This window comes from Lentinus tigrinus (assembly GCF_003813185.1).
Source record: "Lentinus tigrinus ALCF2SS1-7 unplaced genomic scaffold L226scaffold_12, whole genome shotgun sequence".
Classification (NCBI taxonomy): domain Eukaryota; kingdom Fungi; phylum Basidiomycota; class Agaricomycetes; order Polyporales; family Polyporaceae; genus Lentinus; species Lentinus tigrinus.
This window is the reverse complement of record NW_027137921.1, coordinates 509,402-524,129: the sequence shown is the minus strand read 5'-3', so window position 1 is coordinate 524,129 and position 14,728 is coordinate 509,402. Positions and strand designations below refer to the sequence as shown.

Below are 14,728 nucleotides of genomic sequence, written 5' to 3'. Positions count from 1 at the left end.
TACCAGCTGTCGAAGATGTTCCCACCCGTGAATCCTTTCCGCCCGCGAACAAAATATTCTTCGCGTTACGGAGGTCCTCGGAGAAAAGAATGGCCTGCCCGAGAGTCGAGGCGATGAGAGTACGGCGTTATGACGGGAGAAAGCAGGGGAAAGAGGAGAAGTGCATAGGATCAATTGAAGCGCCTTGGTCGAGCGGCTTTCTAAAAGACCGCGCGCTTGTCTCGACGAGACAAACTACAGTCTGCCAGTGACAGTACTTAGTACTTGCAAAAGCGACACCTGGCGCAAACCCGCCCTGCAGGCCGCTGTAGGCATCGGCTTGGTCTCAAACTTTGTATGCAGTCAGCTTGCTGCTATTGTGACCTATCGGAGCACTTTTGTCGCAACGGAAGGAGTGGAAGGGTCGGCTTTGCGCGTCTGTCGCATTTTGCAAGTACTGTCGTGTGATAGTACGCGAGCAGTTTATCCCGCACACCTGCACTCAAAACCCCCTCGGATGTGTTTGAATTGGATAAGATTGGACGAGATAGTTGTATTGTACATGGACGAGGTTACAGACTAGGAATGCGTGACAGAAATGGACAGCGACACTGGGCAGCGATGGAGCTCGACATGTAGTCGGAGGAACGTGAACATGGATATGAGACGTTGATAACGAAAGAAGATGGAGCAGCTGCGACCGCAGCGGGTAACTAAACCCACATGACGCGTGCGGAAGCAGGGAGGAAGGAGAGGATGGTGAGGAATACCGTAACATCACCAGCTGATTGAGTAACGAACGAAACGCGGGGCACGTATTGTATACAGCGCGAAAACGAAGCGGAAATACAACTATGGACAGCAAAGCGAGATAGGCGAACCAACTAGATCGAAGGTAGAAATGAAAGGGGAAAGGAAAGGCGGAGACTAGTAAGGCAAATATCACGAAGATAACCCAACACAGCGATATAACCTATGCGAACAGAACAGATCGAGCATCGATCGTAACTCGTCGTGTAGGGATGGGGATGTGAAACGGAGGAAAGAGGAGGAAGAGATGATCGTACACTTGAGTCCGCATGGCTACGGCCCCGTTGTAGCATCCCGATAAATAGCAAACGGTGAGTAGGTCCGCTGTGGAGGGGAGCGAAGGGACGAAGACAGTCGGATCCAGGAGGGACAGTCATGGCGTGGCGTGTGTGGTGACATGAAGGGAGCATCTCCAATAAATATTCGACCGGCGTGCTATGGTCGTATGCACGTTCGTTAGCAGTGCGCGCGGCGGGACATACGTCAATTGAGGAGGCTACAAGATGTAAGCGGGCTTGAATACACGATGAGTCCATCCGGTTCTCTGCGATGGCGCCATAGAATTGAGCAGACCGATACAATTGTGGGATGGGAAAGCAGAATGAATATGTACGGCGAGCCGAGCATCAGGCGCAGACGCCTCATGCTCAGTTCGCTTTCTGCGGAAGGAGTGTGGGGGAACATGTGCTGTCGTGACGATAGCCGGTCTTTGCGTCAAAGTGCGCTTGGAAGGCCGGCGAGTTGAAACAGGAAGGTACGGACATGTTCAAATTATTGCTGCGACGAAACGTGAGCTGCCCAACATACTGTACACATATTGGTCTAGCCTACCGTAGACGAAGACGCTTGCGCTTCTACAGACTGCGTTGCTGGCCGGCTGGAAGTATGCTGAGACGAAGGAAGTACAGGTGATAGCAACTGGGACGGCGCTTGGTCTGTCGGTGTTGGCGGTGTAACCGTGGGCAGCATAGGTACGTCAAGGTATCCGTGATCGCCGCCTTGCGACGCGTCCTGTACCGTAGACAGTCGAGACGGAGCGTGCGAGGCCGTGGAAGGAATGGTTCTAGGCGAAACAGGCTCCGTCATTGTGCTCGACATCGACGCGAAGCTGCCGCTCATTTCCCGGGACAGCATCCGAGGAGTACCGCCACCTCCGCTGTCTTCCCCACCGCCATACGTCGGGAAAAGAACACGGCCCTTCAGCCCTGAGCCGCCGCCGCGCAATGCACGATAGGCAGCAGCATCTCTCGCATCCCTATCCCGCGTTGTGGAGGGTCGGGCCGGGGAAGGGGAAGTGGCCATGAGGAGCAGCATATCTGCTGCATCAGTGTCGTCGACGCGGTCACGGGGCGTCATCTTCGGCGTACCAGCGCCTTCTTGGCGTAAGCTGCTTCCCTGCGTTATGCTCGACCGACGCGCCGTAGCGTGCGACAGAGCTGGAGAAGCCTGCGACATTGCTGGAGAGTGTGGCGGGGTAGAGGTGGTGCGGGCGAACAGGGACTGTTGAGAAGGCGGCCCAGGCGTACCACCTGAAGCCGTCCTAGTGGCGCTTTGCGCATAGTGCGCAAAGGAATGCGTGGATCCTGAGTCGGAACCTGCAGATATACTTGAGCGAGGAGAGCCGACCGACACTGAGGGTCTGGTCTGATTCAAGAGGAGAGTGGTCAGTGTTGCCGCGGCTTCCATGTCAATTTCCCTGTCTTCTACGGCCGGTTGTTCGAAGCTGCCTTCGGCCGTTATGCGTTGCTTCCCCTTCCCCTTGCCTCTGCCCGACGACGGAGCGCCGGCCTTGTCTCTGGCGGCTTTATGCGACTTAGACTTTGTGCGTGCGTCTGGGGTACGCGTGGCCTTTGATGAACGATGCGGAGAACGAGTCTGTTCGACCAGTTTCTCCGGGGCAGGGACTGGTGGGTCTTCAGGGTTGTGGATGGTTCGGGCGCGTTTCGCAGCGGGCGGCGCCAATATCGACGAGAATAAGCTCTGCGCAGCGGACGCTGTCACCGCAGGCGGCGGGGCCATGGATCCTTTCCGTGCGCCCGACCGCGACTGACCGGCTGACATAGCGTTGCCCGTGGGACTGCCTGGATCGTGGAAGAAATTGGCAGTCCGCTTGCCATTCGGAGTGTGCTTGCCGGCTGGAGGTAGCTGAGAATCGAGCTCGTTGAGTGTGTGGCTGGTCGTGTTGCTTCGGACCTTGAAGTTGGCATATAATAGCCGAGCGCGTAGGCTGAGGGCGAGCTGCACAGGAAGAACAGGGGTAGGTTAGCCACAGTTATCGCAGTTGGACTCAAAACATGAGAGACGGTCCGCGCAGCCACATAACAGCGTCGATACTGTTACAACATCGATACACAAGGTACCGAATGCGAATATATGAGCCAAAGACGCGAGAACTCTGTCGTGGTGCTTCCCACGGCAATGTCTGCATAGGAGAGACATCGAACCGTCGGAACAATTAATCGCCGCTGCTATACGCGTTTTGTGGTGATAAAAATTAAAATAACACATATGCAGCAGCATCGTCTCGAGAGGAGACGCGACATGGGTCGTGGGGCGATGTGAACACTGGCAGAGGTGCGGGAATGAGGAGGTAGACGCGTTCAAACATACCTCGCCAATGTGGGCCCCAGCCGTAATCTTCTTGGCAAGCCGCTCTCGTTCGTCGTTGTCGTTGGATGGAAGGCCGTTGGACGCGATCGTGGAGGACGACGCGCCCCCAGGGGACTGGAGATACCGGGGTCTAGGGGATGGGGTCGTCGCGGATGACGAGGGAGTAGCCATGGCGGCAGAACGCGTCGCCAGAAGCGTAGTCGTTGTCGCCGACGTGGTGGCTGGCGTCGAGGAGGACGTGGAGGACGAGGGACGCGGTGCCGGGCAGTGTTTGGGACGTTGGGGGACGTGTGACAGGAAGAGACGCGGATGGGCACACCGCGGCGAGAGCGCGTCGCGTCGAGTAGCCGGCGCCACCCGAGCGCTTACATAATAGACCGCGCTTTTTCCTAGACGCCCATAAAGCCGCGCTCGACGCGTCTCAGGCAGCCTCAGCAGCTCGACGCGTCTTCCACCGCGCCAGCCACGCCTTCTCCCGCCCTTCTCCTCCCGCCCGCGCGCGTCCTGCGCGCATTGTCTCCTGCACCGTCGCCCTTGCCCGCACGGACCATCGCGAGGCTTCAGAGCCGTTGTTCATCATGCTTGCGTGTCGGATCAGTTGACTTCGCGCCGCTGACGCGCGCGATCCGGTGCCTCTCCATCTCGACCGTCCTTTTCGAGCGAACCAAGGCACGTCCGTTTCCGCGTCTTGACCTTTCCCAGTATCTTCAATTGTCCTCTTCATCGATAAATCGCGCTAACGACGCGATAATACTTACCCAGGACGCGTCCCAGGCCATGCGCTCTCGACGACAATAGGTGTGCAACCGGAGGCCGCAGTCTGTCTCATGTGGATCACCATCTGTATCGATGACTTACCTCTGTCTTCTGACAAAGAGTTGGCTTCTTTGCCTCGCTAATCTGTTCTCTCGTCACTGCGATCTCGTGGTCTCTAACCACCGCTTGTTCTATCAGCTTTCCGGCGAAGTGCGTATGTTTGCCAGCCAGCCAGCACGCCACGAGGTAGCGTGTCACGAACGGAGATGAGCTAGCTCTCATAGCACTGCGGCCGTAGTTCGTGCATGGCGCGAACGCGTTTCATCACACGTACGTGTACGCTCAGCATGATGGTCTTCTGACGTCCTACAGGTCCCATATGCCAAAGTGTCTTTCATGTCTATGAATGTCTCTTGCCACGCGTGGTCGACCTTCGCGATAGACCTGGCCCCCGGCTGCGGCAAGCTCGCCGCTCGAGTCAATCGGTCACTCTCCCATGCCTAGTCCTTGTCTGCTTTGACTCAGAACCTTGCTGTGGATCTTGCGCGAAAGCTTGCGTGCTTGGGGGAAGGTTTATAGCTCTTGGGCGCTACAGAGAACACCAATGAGCTTCTCTTCTTCCTCGAGGCTCGCCAAAATATCGCTGTTGGCACAGGGACACCGTGTCTTCACCTCGGCTGTACGTATTCCTATAGTCATGCATGCCACTAGGCCCGGAGCTTGCGCCCCTATGCGCTTGCTTGCACGCCCAGGTGCTATCATGCTAGCATGCTAGCAAGCTTGCTTTGCGGCGTACTGTCAATAAAATTATCCTTTCATTGGCCCAATAATAACCTCCTGCGCGGCTTATGCTCGGACTGAGCTTCCGGAGACTTTTTCACGGATTGCCATCTTGCGTAGCACTCTTCTCACCAGTTCTCACCCAACCTGCACCCAATTCACTTCGATTTGAATTGCACGCGCTCTGACTCGCCGTTTCGCCGTGCCCCGTCCAGCTCAGTTGCAAGTCGCCCGACTCGACAGGCAACAGCCACGTTGCTGCGTGAGTATGTTTAGTCCCGTCGGCACGGATGTCTATCAGCACGCCGGCGAGCCGCCACGCAGTGCGCAGTGCGGCGCGGCGGACGCGGTTCACTCCCGACTGCAATCTGGTTCGAACAGGAGTCAGGAGAGATCAAGTCGGGGGCAGTGGCTAAGTATCAGGGGATGCATTCTTACAGTGACACCACGGCACCGAATCCGGCGCACTTGATGGATGGCTAATTGCCAACGCCTGCTCCGCTCGTGACAACACTCGAAATCTAGTTTGCTTCCGTCGGCCACAATACTCCGATTATCGCAGCCAGGAATAGACCGACCTACCGCGCTTCGTCAGAGCTTTCGTCAGTCCGTCCAGCTGAATTGCTCCCAGGACAGCTACTACTTCCTGACATATCCGGTGTGCACGCCGCTGAGTGTCCACGGAGTCGGCGGTATGCCGTTGCGCTTAGTAATGTCACGCTATGCATTCTCCGAATTCCCAATCTCCGATGGGCATGATGCGGGAGTAATGCCAGACCATTTGTCAAATATGCCGCTTACACCTGTTAGTAGGTACGATATCCACCTCCGACGGCTTATTGTATCCGTAATCCTCGGTCATGATGTGCAAGACGAAATCACGTCTCGGACTCGGATATTCGAGACTAGCGTGACCTCAACCGTCCGCTCGTTGCTTCCTCCGAATCGGAGGTACTTACGTTGCGTTGCGTTGCAAGGTGCATCATCGCACCGGGTGCAAACGCCACCACCTCGCCGCCCACTGCGACAGACATTCATCCACTGATTTTCGAGCATGCGGGTGGGCATCAGCGCATGTGTGTGGCGCCGGAACACGACTGAACTTTGGCCTTCCCCAAAGTGCCAATGCAGTGCAGGCGCCATGTACGTTTGTCGGCATCACGGCGGACTGAGAAAGAACAAGGACTATCATCGAGAGTGAGAGGCTGGTTTGATCATTCGGAATCGGCAGGCTCCAGCTTGCGGGTCTCAGATCACCGCGTTCGACCACTCTCTCGGGCTTCACGCGTGGCACGGATGGGGGTATCATCATCATATACAGGGCAGTGTCTGTCTGGGGAGTTCTGTACAGGCGGTTGGGGGTGTCAATACATATCACGACGGGCGTCCACCATCTAAGGGTGGGGAAGATACAGTTAGCGGGATAACGGTGAGCTCAAAGGCTGCGGAGACAGGAGACAAGGGGAGGTCCGGAAGTCAGAGCGACCTAGAGATGCTCGCTAGTGGATACAGCAATAAAGTTAGGGAACCGGGACGGGAACTCAGGAAAGCACGGAAGCGAGCACGACGAGCGAGAGCGATACAGTGCAGTGTGGCACATATTCTAACGGGGGACGGGGGACGAGAGCGGGTATCATCGAAGAAAATCTTGTGAAGCTGCATGTTAGGAAGCAAGAAGCAGCTGAAGAACGAAAATTTGCGTGTATGAGGGTGGGGATTGGTTGAGGAAGTTGGGATGCCGGTCAAGCGTCATTGAGGAGCGTTGAGGCAGAAACTTAAGTGCAGTCGGTGTCGGTAGTGGTCGGACTGTCGGTCGAGGAGCGGATCTAGTGAGAGGGGTGTACTCTATAGGGAACGAGTCTATGTTAGCTCTAACGTGCATATGGAACTTCCACACCTTCACTCTTCTTGCACTTGACCCCGAGGCTCACTCGAGGCTTCTGCGCACCTCAGCAAATTGCATGCCTGCCGTCACCACACCCAAAACCAATCCCCATGCGTCAGTTCATCGCCGCCAAGAGAGAGACGAAGCCATCGTGGATCATACCCATCAGCGGGGACGCGTCCCGGAACCTGTTCATCGCGCCGAGGACCCTGTCGAGCATCGCGCGTATGGCGTCGCGCTGTGGAGTGCGCGCCGTGCTTGGGCCGGCAGACGCTGAAGATGTCGAACCGGTCAGCACGGCGGCGTAAGACGTTCGAGGGGGAGTGTGCGGTCGGGTTTCCGGTTGTGGTTGAGATGACGAAGAGGAGGGCGCGTAGGGATCGAAGAGGAACAGGGGCTGCGATGAGGAGAGCGCCTGGACAGCATCGGAGCGGATGATCTCACCAATGAGTACGCGGCTTATGGCCGTCCATAAGATCTTGGCAAACGACGTAACAGGAGTCAGTCCGGTGCTCTAGACGACGTATCAAAGGGTGCAATTGCGACGTACTGCAAGGATCGGGTCGATGTTCGTCGGAGGTAAGTTGAGATTGTCGAGAAGTGCAGCCACGGCTTGCGCAGCGGCGAAATCTTTCCGGTCGCTCATCCTGTCGTAGTCCTTAAAGTTGCTGCGCAGCTGGATCGTCGCCGCCCGGGTGAGTGTGTGCGTAACAAGGGAGGTCAGTGCGACATCAGGGTTGCCGCTGCGCTCAATCGGAGGAAGTGAAGCGGTGAAGCGGTCAATCAGGCCATCTAGGGCCATGAATTTACCGTAGAACTCGTTCCGGTCGATGTTGGCTGTTGCGTGAGCGGCAAAGGAGACATTAGCACTATCATCGCGACTATACACGACACAGCAGAGGGAACTCACGGGACCATTGTGATGCCAGGTTCGTAGCTCGCTCAAAGAGAGTTGCGGCCTTTGCCCGGAGAGACAGCTGGGAATCGCGGCCGGCGTATGGCACGGACGCAGCGCCCGAAACGAAGTTGTGCACCGTGAGAGCGCTCCGGAATTCATGAGCCATTCCGCCCTAAATGCCACAGCACCCGCGAACATTGAGTGACAGCGGAACAATCATACAAAGTCGGAGAACATACCGCCTCATACTGTGCCATCTCCAGCGGCCACGGGGTGTCGACATGAGAACCCGTGTGCGCGCCGTTGAAGTGTGACGGCGAGCCCAGAGCAACGGCCCAAGTCTTGTCGAGAGCATAGACATACCAGAAACCGCGAATGCGCTCGCCCTCCTCGATCGCGTCGCGTGGGGGCGGCAAATTATTTTCCCGCCCTTGTACTCCGTGGCCATGTCCTTGATCCGCAGAACTCCGGATTTTACCAAGGCGGCAGCTCAGCACCAAAGCCACCGCGGCACTGCAGTGGTACCTGCCCTCTAGAAATCGAGATGTCGTGAAGAAATAATTGGCCATGAGGAGTTCCGCTTGTATCAGGTTCATCACGGTGTAGTGCGAATCGCGCAGTGCGGATGACAGGGCGCTTGTTGCCCGTGTCAAAAATGTCGCTTCGTACGCGCGAATGTTCTGGGAGGTAGATAGATGAGCTCCCCACAGATACACGGCATTGAGAAGGGCGGGTGAGAGCTGGGCCCGCCGAGGATCACCGGCTGGAAGTTGGATGAACTGCATAAAGTGCGGCACATGCAGGAAGAACCCCAAAGAAGAGACATGCGGCAGAAAAGCGTTGACGCTAGTATGGTTCAGCATGAAAAGCATCGCACAGACTGATGATGCGTGCTCACAGAGTCCGGACAAGGTCAACGGGCGGCTCCATGAGAGGGTCTTGAGACAAAGCAGGAGTTGGTCCGCCTGGCTGACCGAAGGCACCGGGTATCATCAAGGGCAGTGGGTCGGGGGTGCCAATGCGGCCGAGCATGGGTATGTTGGGAGCTCCTGCCAGCACTGCTCAACGTAAAACAAAGTTAGAAGAGCGTTCTTGTGATCGGGGGGACTACATACGCGCTTGAGGCTGACCCAACGCGGGGCCCTGCCCATGAGTAGGGTTCAGCGTCACCGATGGCGCAACCAGCTCAGGGTGCTCGAGCTCGCGGATGCGGGATTCGAGACGAGCAATCTGCTCCTCAAGCACTTGCGTTGGACTCGGACCAGGACCGTCGGTATATTCGCAGTCGGCCTCTCTGCCAGTGCGGATGCACTGGCCACAGACAGGACGACCACCATCGCATCTCTGCGAGCAACGTCAGCTATGACCCTAACTATGACCTCTGCAGATGGTCTGCACGACGTACCATCTTGCGTCGACGACAGTTGAGGCAAGCGGCACCACGGGGAGCTCGTCTCGAGGATGAGCCACCCGATGCGCCTCCGCCGCTCGAAGCATCTGCAAGAGCCTGCGACATTGAGAGTGGTTGATGGATGAGCAAGAGCGGAAGCAGTGAGTGGATTCTGCGGCGAGTTGCTCTCGTTGGACAAAGAACAGGGAGAAGTTCGTGCATACCTTTATATAGGCTGAGGATGGGTGCCTGTTGGTTTCATAGCCACGACATCCAGACTAGAGTCACTGGTGTACCACGGATGAGCGAAACGCGTGGGCTGGTGCAAAGATACCGGTCGGGAGTGAACGCGTCCGTCACGTCCCAACGCGATTGTGACCGTTTGCCGAGCTCCGATCGCGAGCGGATGAGCGGCTCGACACGCTGCGACTCTCTGCAAATTGACTCCACACGTGTGGAATACGTGGTCGTGATTGCCATCGGGCAGGCACGTAAGGAACGCCGCGCCCCGATCTGAGCAGAGACGCTTGCAGGGCGCATTAGGAAAGCGTCGGGATCGCGAGCGCGCACCTCCTTTGGCCTTTGCGGGGCTCACACACCGGCGTTTTTGCCGCCGGAACGCGGCGGTGGGCGGATTGGGGGCGCACGTGGACGACTGATGGACGATTCCGCTGCGATGCGAGGACAAAATGCAGGGCCTCCGCTCGTGGCTGCGGCGGTGTTTCACTGTTTGTGTGATTGGAGATCGCGATTGTCTTGACTCACCTGTCAGTGACCTCCTTCGAAATCGACTCAGCATGACTGTTCGTGCCCACATATGTTGACAAAGCGATCCCATCCGCACCATGATTCACTTCGGTACGCGTCTTTCGTCGCGCAATTGCAGATCCCTTGAGCTGCACGCACCTTCACCGCGGCTTCGACCCACTGCAGCGTATTCTCTGCAACAACGCGCGGCGAATATCCTAGTAACCTGGAGTGTACAAGAGAGGTCAGCAGTGGTCGTGTCCGTACCCACGCTTACCCTGTTTCCTCCGGCGCGAGCTCCTGTCTTCTCGGACTGATCCTTGCGATCCCTGGTTCGCGTTGGCAATCTCCGCGTCGATGTTCGAATTCCCGAGCGGTGATGTCATATTATGTTTCAAGCTGTCGATGTGAGGACCAGCTGGACATGTCTCGACTGCTTGACCTGCAAACGACATCGGGTGAGCTCGGAGGCACGTCTAGCGTAAGTTCTTGGAACCATATACTTACCGTCCGAAGCAGAGCTAGTCTGACAAAGTTTCTCGGCGATGCGTCAGCCAGCTTCTATGCCACCCAGTCATCTCATGTCCTACCTCGAAACTCTTCGGATTCCGTTGCGGGCGTCACTGAAATCGTAGACCGCTGAAGTTCCACATCGGCCGAGAATAATCCATGTATTGCCTGTGCCGCAGGTAAACGCGCTGGATAGCCAACACCTTGCTGTCGAGATGCAAGGTCGCAACCTGGTTGGCTGGTAGGCGAGTGAGACGAACAGCGCACGTACCGCGTGGAGACGCACCAGACCACGGATCTGGATATGTACACCTCTCAGAATCTGAGACCGCGAGATCAGGAGCAAACCTGGACTTCAGGAGCTCCGAGAACCGGTGCATAAACAATGTCATGCGTCTCGTGCTATACACACTGAAGCCCTAGCACGCCAGGTGAATAGGACCAGGCTCCAACGTACCAATCACCGGGGCTGCCATGAGTCTCTATGTGGCGCTAGGACCTTTCAAGCCCGATCATAGGTCACCAGAATCTATGTCCGGACGCGCACGTTGCGGAGCGTCGTGTGGCGAAACGACGCAACATGAGCGACTGGATCACAGATCTTGGATCCTCAGCGGATAGGGTAGCTCACTGCCGCCGTTGCATATTCACCATAACGGCAACAATGGCAGCCGTGCATGTGGTCATCGTGCTGTGTCAAACTTCCATAACTATGTGTGCCCAGATCACGAAGGTTAAACTAACGTTGCTCTCCGCAGCGAGCGGAGGCTGAGGCCAGTGCTGGTGATGGTTTGCCTTCACAATGAGTAGCCGATGAACATCACGAGCGACCTCACCTCCGGTGATGGTTGCACGCTACAGAGGAGGACCAGTTGGGCCCCTATGGAGACCGCCGGAGTTGCGGGCGCGTTTTAGGTCTTGCGCTTCAATGTTTGCCAGCCGGAGAAAGCAGGCATCGAATTTGAGAGTGATAAAAGCCGGTTGCAGGTGGCTGGAAATTGGCAAACGAATTCAAGGTCGACCGAGCCAGTGGCTAATGGGGTTCGGCGAGGATCGGGGTTTGGGTCAACGCACAAGCGCGCGCGTCACAGCATACCAACTCCCACGTGGCGATGTTGAGTACGTAAGTAAGACCATCAACCTTCTGAAACTACTTAACAGACGTCAACACCAACTATTACCTCCACCTTGTCGTTCTAAGCTGTCTGGTTGACCAATCCATTCTCGACTTTCTTGCTGTTAACCACGACATCTCCATCATGAGCGCGACCGAGGCCGAGACTCAGGTCGTGACGGCGCCGAAGAAGGCCAAGAAGTTGAAGCCCGCACGCAAGCAGGTGAAGCCTGGAGACGTTGAGAAGAAAGAGGCTCCGCAGACGGGGAAGGAGTACAGTGCGTAGATCCATCACTCAACCGCTGGACTGTGCTCACAGTTTTCGCAGACATATGGTATAACAAATGGGCTGGAGGGGACCGCGAGGACAGCTACTCCAAGTGCGTTCTCTCGTGAGTGCCGTGTCCACATGCGAGACTGACCATCGCCCCTCATACAGCAAGACCAAGTCCCAGACACGCTGCAACATCAAGCGCGACGCCGGCCTCACGCGGGCGAACACCACAGGGGTGAAGTATTGCTGCCTCTTCTTCGCGCGCGGCTGCTGCCCGTACGGCTGGGAGTGCGAGTATCTCCACATGCTCCCCGACGCCTCGACTGCGCTTCCGGACACATCCAAGGACTGCTTCGCTCGAGACAAATTTGCGGACTACCGAGATGACATGGGTGGTGTGGGTTCCTTCCAGCGGCAGAACCGTACACTGTACATCGGCCGGATCAAGGAGACGGGTACGGGCCCTGAGACTGAGGAGGTCGTGCGGCGGCATTTCAAGGAGTGGGGCGAGATTGAGAAGAGTGAGTTCAAACCTCATTGGACCACTTCGCGTGCATGCTGATGTTCCATACAGTCCGTGTCCTCCAGTACCGGAGCGTCGCCTTCGTCACCTACGTGTCTGAGCTGAACGCCCAGTTCGCAAAAGAATCGATGGCCTGCCAGTCACTAGACAACGACGAGATCCTGAATGTGCGGTGGGCGACAGAAGACCCCAACCCCACCTCAAAAGTGGCGGAGAAGCGGCGGCTGGAGGAGATCGGGCGGGAGGCTATCCAGTCCCGCATGGACCCCCGCATCGTGGATGCAATGCGTGCCATGCGCGCACTAGAGGATGGGGTCGAGCTCGGGCCGGAGGAAGAGATGCCGGAGGAGGACGAGCGGGAAGCAAAGCGTCCGAGATTGATCGAGGACGCCCATGCGGAGGTTTCACCGTCGCCGCCACCCCTACCAGAGACCCAACAGAAGTCTGGCATCCTAAGTGCCGACGCGCTGGAGGGTATGAAGTACTTTGCCGAAATACGCCGGAAAAACGGGCTTGGGTCTGCTGCACCTCCGCCGCCGAAGACGGTTGTTGCGCCACCACCACTTCCGGGGGGACTGGGGCTTGGCGACTATGCCAGTGACGACGAGGACTGATTTGTGTCATGCTCATGTAGATATATGTAACATCGCTGATTGCACATGGGGGATAGTGATACATGCAAAGAGGTAGTGCTTGTGTGTGTGAAGCCGAGCAGTGGGAGAACTCAGGCAGTGCCGCCGTCTGCATCGTCTGCGGCAACTTCTACAGACTCGACCCCGTTGAGCTGTAGCTGGCGGATGCGTTCCTCTTCCGCTGCACGATCCTCCTCTTCCTGCTCCTTCCGGTACTTGGCGAGATCCCAATCTTCCTCGGGCTCCTCGTCGTCCTCGAACCACTCCGGGTTGTACGTGAACTATGCAAGCGGATATCAGTACAACTGCCATAAAATGATGAGACCCTAGACGCACCAGATCCCTTCCGCTCATACCGCTGCTCTTACCCGCAGCGTGCTTATCGTCCTTCGCCTTCTTCAGCGCCTCCTCCTCTGCAAGCTTCTTGTCCATTCGAGTGCGCTTCCACTTAGCGAATGACTCGGGTGTCACGGGCGTGAGGTTGGTACCCAGTTTGTGGCGCTATCAGGAACGGGTCAGGGTCACCGAGAGAAGCCGACTATGATGGCAGCCTCACCTCTACTTCGAGGAACTCCTCCAGACTGATGGTGTTCGCTTTCTCAGCGTCCTCCAACGCCTTCTTCTGAGACTTGAGCACGAATCCTGGGGGGAGCGCGTGTCGGTAGTGACAGTTTTCGCCGTTTGGACATTCCCAGAACCACCCATATCTCCAAGCAGACAGGATGATCAGACGGAGATATGCACGAGGCGCGGGACGTACGTACTTTTCCGTCTCGATGGCTTGGATGAAGAATTTGCATACGATCTTCATAGCTCGTGAATCTCCGCGTGTGAGCGAGCAGAGTAAGGATACGACTCACATCCGTAGTTGTCCGTGGATTCCCGCCCTTGGACAAGACGACCTTCCTCAGCTTCTCCTCGTCCCAGTTTTCCATAGTGTCTTCCGGGACACTCAATTTCGCAGGCCACACAATGCGGAGACGATCGACACTCACCCTTCATCTTGTCCTCTCGACTGTCCTCATACAAGTTCTTCTTCTCTACCTTGCGTCCCACATTGATGTCATGGCTGAACTTGCACTTGCTGCCCTTCTCGCACGTCCCTGCCTTAAAGAACACGCACAGGACGGTCTTCGGATCGACACCGAACGGGATCTTCTGCGTCTGAACAGGCTTGAGCAACGCTGCCTCCTCCTTCTTCCGCTTCTCCTCCTCTAGCTTCGCCTTCTCGCGCGCAGCTTTCTCCTTCTCCTTCTCAAGCGTGGCCCTCGACTTGCCCGCGAGCGACTGCTGCTTTTGGATAGTAGCGACCTCCTTCTGGACCTTGGCGGAGCGGTTTTTCTGCGAGCCTGCGTTAGGGAGATGTACGGGGGCAAATTATGCATGCATAACTGACATTTTTCATGCCGAAGGTCTAGAGAAAGCTCGTCAATCAACTCCGTCAGGTGTATCATAGGTCATACATCGAAGAGGGACATACCTTGTCATCCTTCACCTTCGAGCCAGAGGCCTGCTGCTGCTTTTTCGGCGGCATGATGTTCTATCAGGCAATGTATCAGGAAAAGATCTTCACGTAGGATATCCCAGTGGAATGAAGGTATTCTGGAGCTGCAGCGAGCAGTCCTGCGGCGGCCACGATGGTGGAGGAGTCCGAGCACAAGGCAATTCGCACATGGGGTAGTGCTAGGCGCCGCCCACACCTGCTCGCCCGATATGGAAGGTACTGTAGTTACTCCGTGCTGACAACTGCAAACCATCGAGTAAGTAGTAGGCACACACCATCTCGACTCCAGACTGAAAAAGTACTATATTATAGTGTA

General features: G+C 56.6%; 6 protein-coding genes across 6 annotated transcripts; 2 read left to right on the top strand and 4 right to left on the bottom strand.

Annotated features, from left to right (window-relative positions):
• Positions 1-740: 740 nt before the first annotated feature.
• On the bottom strand, positions 741-1,468 carry L226DRAFT_68041 (uncharacterized protein). Its single transcript, XM_067687145.1, has one exon. It carries the CDS (start codon positions 1,323-1,325, stop codon positions 864-866), a length of 462 nt encoding a protein of 153 aa, XP_067535460.1. The 5' UTR covers positions 1,326-1,468; the 3' UTR covers positions 741-863.
• Positions 1,469-1,611: 143 nt separating this feature from the next.
• Positions 1,612-3,570, bottom strand: L226DRAFT_571154 (uncharacterized protein; the record flags this gene model as incomplete). Its single annotated transcript, XM_067684516.1, has 2 exons — positions 1,612-3,027; positions 3,400-3,570. The coding sequence occupies 2 exons, from the start codon at positions 3,568-3,570 to the stop codon at positions 1,612-1,614; spliced, it is 1,587 nt and encodes a 528-aa protein (XP_067535459.1).
• Positions 3,571-6,740: 3,170 nt separating this feature from the next.
• L226DRAFT_67988 (uncharacterized protein) lies at positions 6,741-9,592 on the bottom strand. Its single transcript, XM_067687143.1, has 9 exons — positions 9,333-9,592; positions 9,124-9,280; positions 8,834-9,062; positions 8,617-8,776; positions 7,958-8,564; positions 7,731-7,890; positions 7,371-7,657; positions 6,833-7,298; positions 6,741-6,780 (listed from the first exon to the last, which is right to left on the bottom strand). The coding sequence occupies exons 2-8, from the start codon at positions 9,232-9,234 to the stop codon at positions 6,936-6,938; spliced, it is 1,917 nt and encodes a 638-aa protein (XP_067535458.1). The 5' UTR covers positions 9,235-9,280; positions 9,333-9,592; the 3' UTR covers positions 6,741-6,780; positions 6,833-6,935.
• Positions 9,593-10,851: 1,259 nt separating this feature from the next.
• On the top strand, positions 10,852-11,206 carry L226DRAFT_68022 (uncharacterized protein). Its single transcript, XM_067687144.1, has one exon. It carries the CDS (start codon positions 10,946-10,948, stop codon positions 11,135-11,137), a length of 192 nt encoding a protein of 63 aa, XP_067535457.1. The 5' UTR covers positions 10,852-10,945; the 3' UTR covers positions 11,138-11,206.
• A 320-nt stretch (positions 11,207-11,526) lies between these two features.
• Positions 11,527-12,964, top strand: L226DRAFT_535102 (uncharacterized protein). Its single transcript, XM_067680828.1, has 4 exons — positions 11,527-11,757; positions 11,808-11,859; positions 11,919-12,274; positions 12,328-12,964. The coding sequence occupies exons 1-4, from the start codon at positions 11,625-11,627 to the stop codon at positions 12,888-12,890; spliced, it is 1,104 nt and encodes a 367-aa protein (XP_067535456.1). The 5' UTR covers positions 11,527-11,624; the 3' UTR covers positions 12,891-12,964.
• L226DRAFT_535100 (uncharacterized protein) lies at positions 12,896-14,544 on the bottom strand. The gene is made up of 8 exons (XM_067680827.1): positions 14,389-14,544; positions 14,305-14,322; positions 13,904-14,249; positions 13,769-13,848; positions 13,673-13,713; positions 13,465-13,615; positions 13,245-13,409; positions 12,896-13,189 (listed from the first exon to the last, which is right to left on the bottom strand). Exons 1-8 carry the CDS (start codon positions 14,440-14,442, stop codon positions 13,001-13,003), a joined length of 1,044 nt encoding a protein of 347 aa, XP_067535455.1. The 5' UTR covers positions 14,443-14,544; the 3' UTR covers positions 12,896-13,000.
• Between the last annotated feature and the right edge of the window lie 184 nt (positions 14,545-14,728).

Coding starts and splice junctions, on each gene's coding strand:
- L226DRAFT_68041 (XM_067687145.1), bottom strand. CDS start 1,325: ATGGACTCATCGTGTATTCAAGCCCGCTTACATCTTGTAGCCTCCTCA.
- L226DRAFT_67988 (XM_067687143.1), bottom strand. CDS start 9,234: ATGTCGCAGGCTCTTGCAGATGCTTCGAGCGGCGGAGGCGCATCGGGT. Junction 8,565..8,616: donor GTTGACCTTGTCCGGACTCT/GTGAGCACGCAT, acceptor GAACCATACTAG/CGTCAACGCTTTTCTGCCGC. Junction 7,891..7,957: donor AGATGGCACAGTATGAGGCG/GTATGTTCTCCG, acceptor TGTGGCATTTAG/GGCGGAATGGCTCATGAATT.
- L226DRAFT_68022 (XM_067687144.1), top strand. CDS start 10,946: ATGAGCGACTGGATCACAGATCTTGGATCCTCAGCGGATAGGGTAGCT.
- L226DRAFT_535102 (XM_067680828.1), top strand. CDS start 11,625: ATGAGCGCGACCGAGGCCGAGACTCAGGTCGTGACGGCGCCGAAGAAG. Junction 11,758..11,807: donor GCAGACGGGGAAGGAGTACA/GTGCGTAGATCC, acceptor CAGTTTTCGCAG/ACATATGGTATAACAAATGG. Junction 12,275..12,327: donor GTGGGGCGAGATTGAGAAGA/GTGAGTTCAAAC, acceptor TGTTCCATACAG/TCCGTGTCCTCCAGTACCGG.
- L226DRAFT_535100 (XM_067680827.1), bottom strand. CDS start 14,442: ATGCCGCCGAAAAAGCAGCAGCAGGCCTCTGGCTCGAAGGTGAAGGAT. Junction 13,714..13,768: donor ATCCACGGACAACTACGGAT/GTGAGTCGTATC, acceptor CGAGCTATGAAG/ATCGTATGCAAATTCTTCAT. Junction 13,410..13,464: donor AGGAGTTCCTCGAAGTAGAG/GTGAGGCTGCCA, acceptor CGTTCCTGATAG/CGCCACAAACTGGGTACCAA.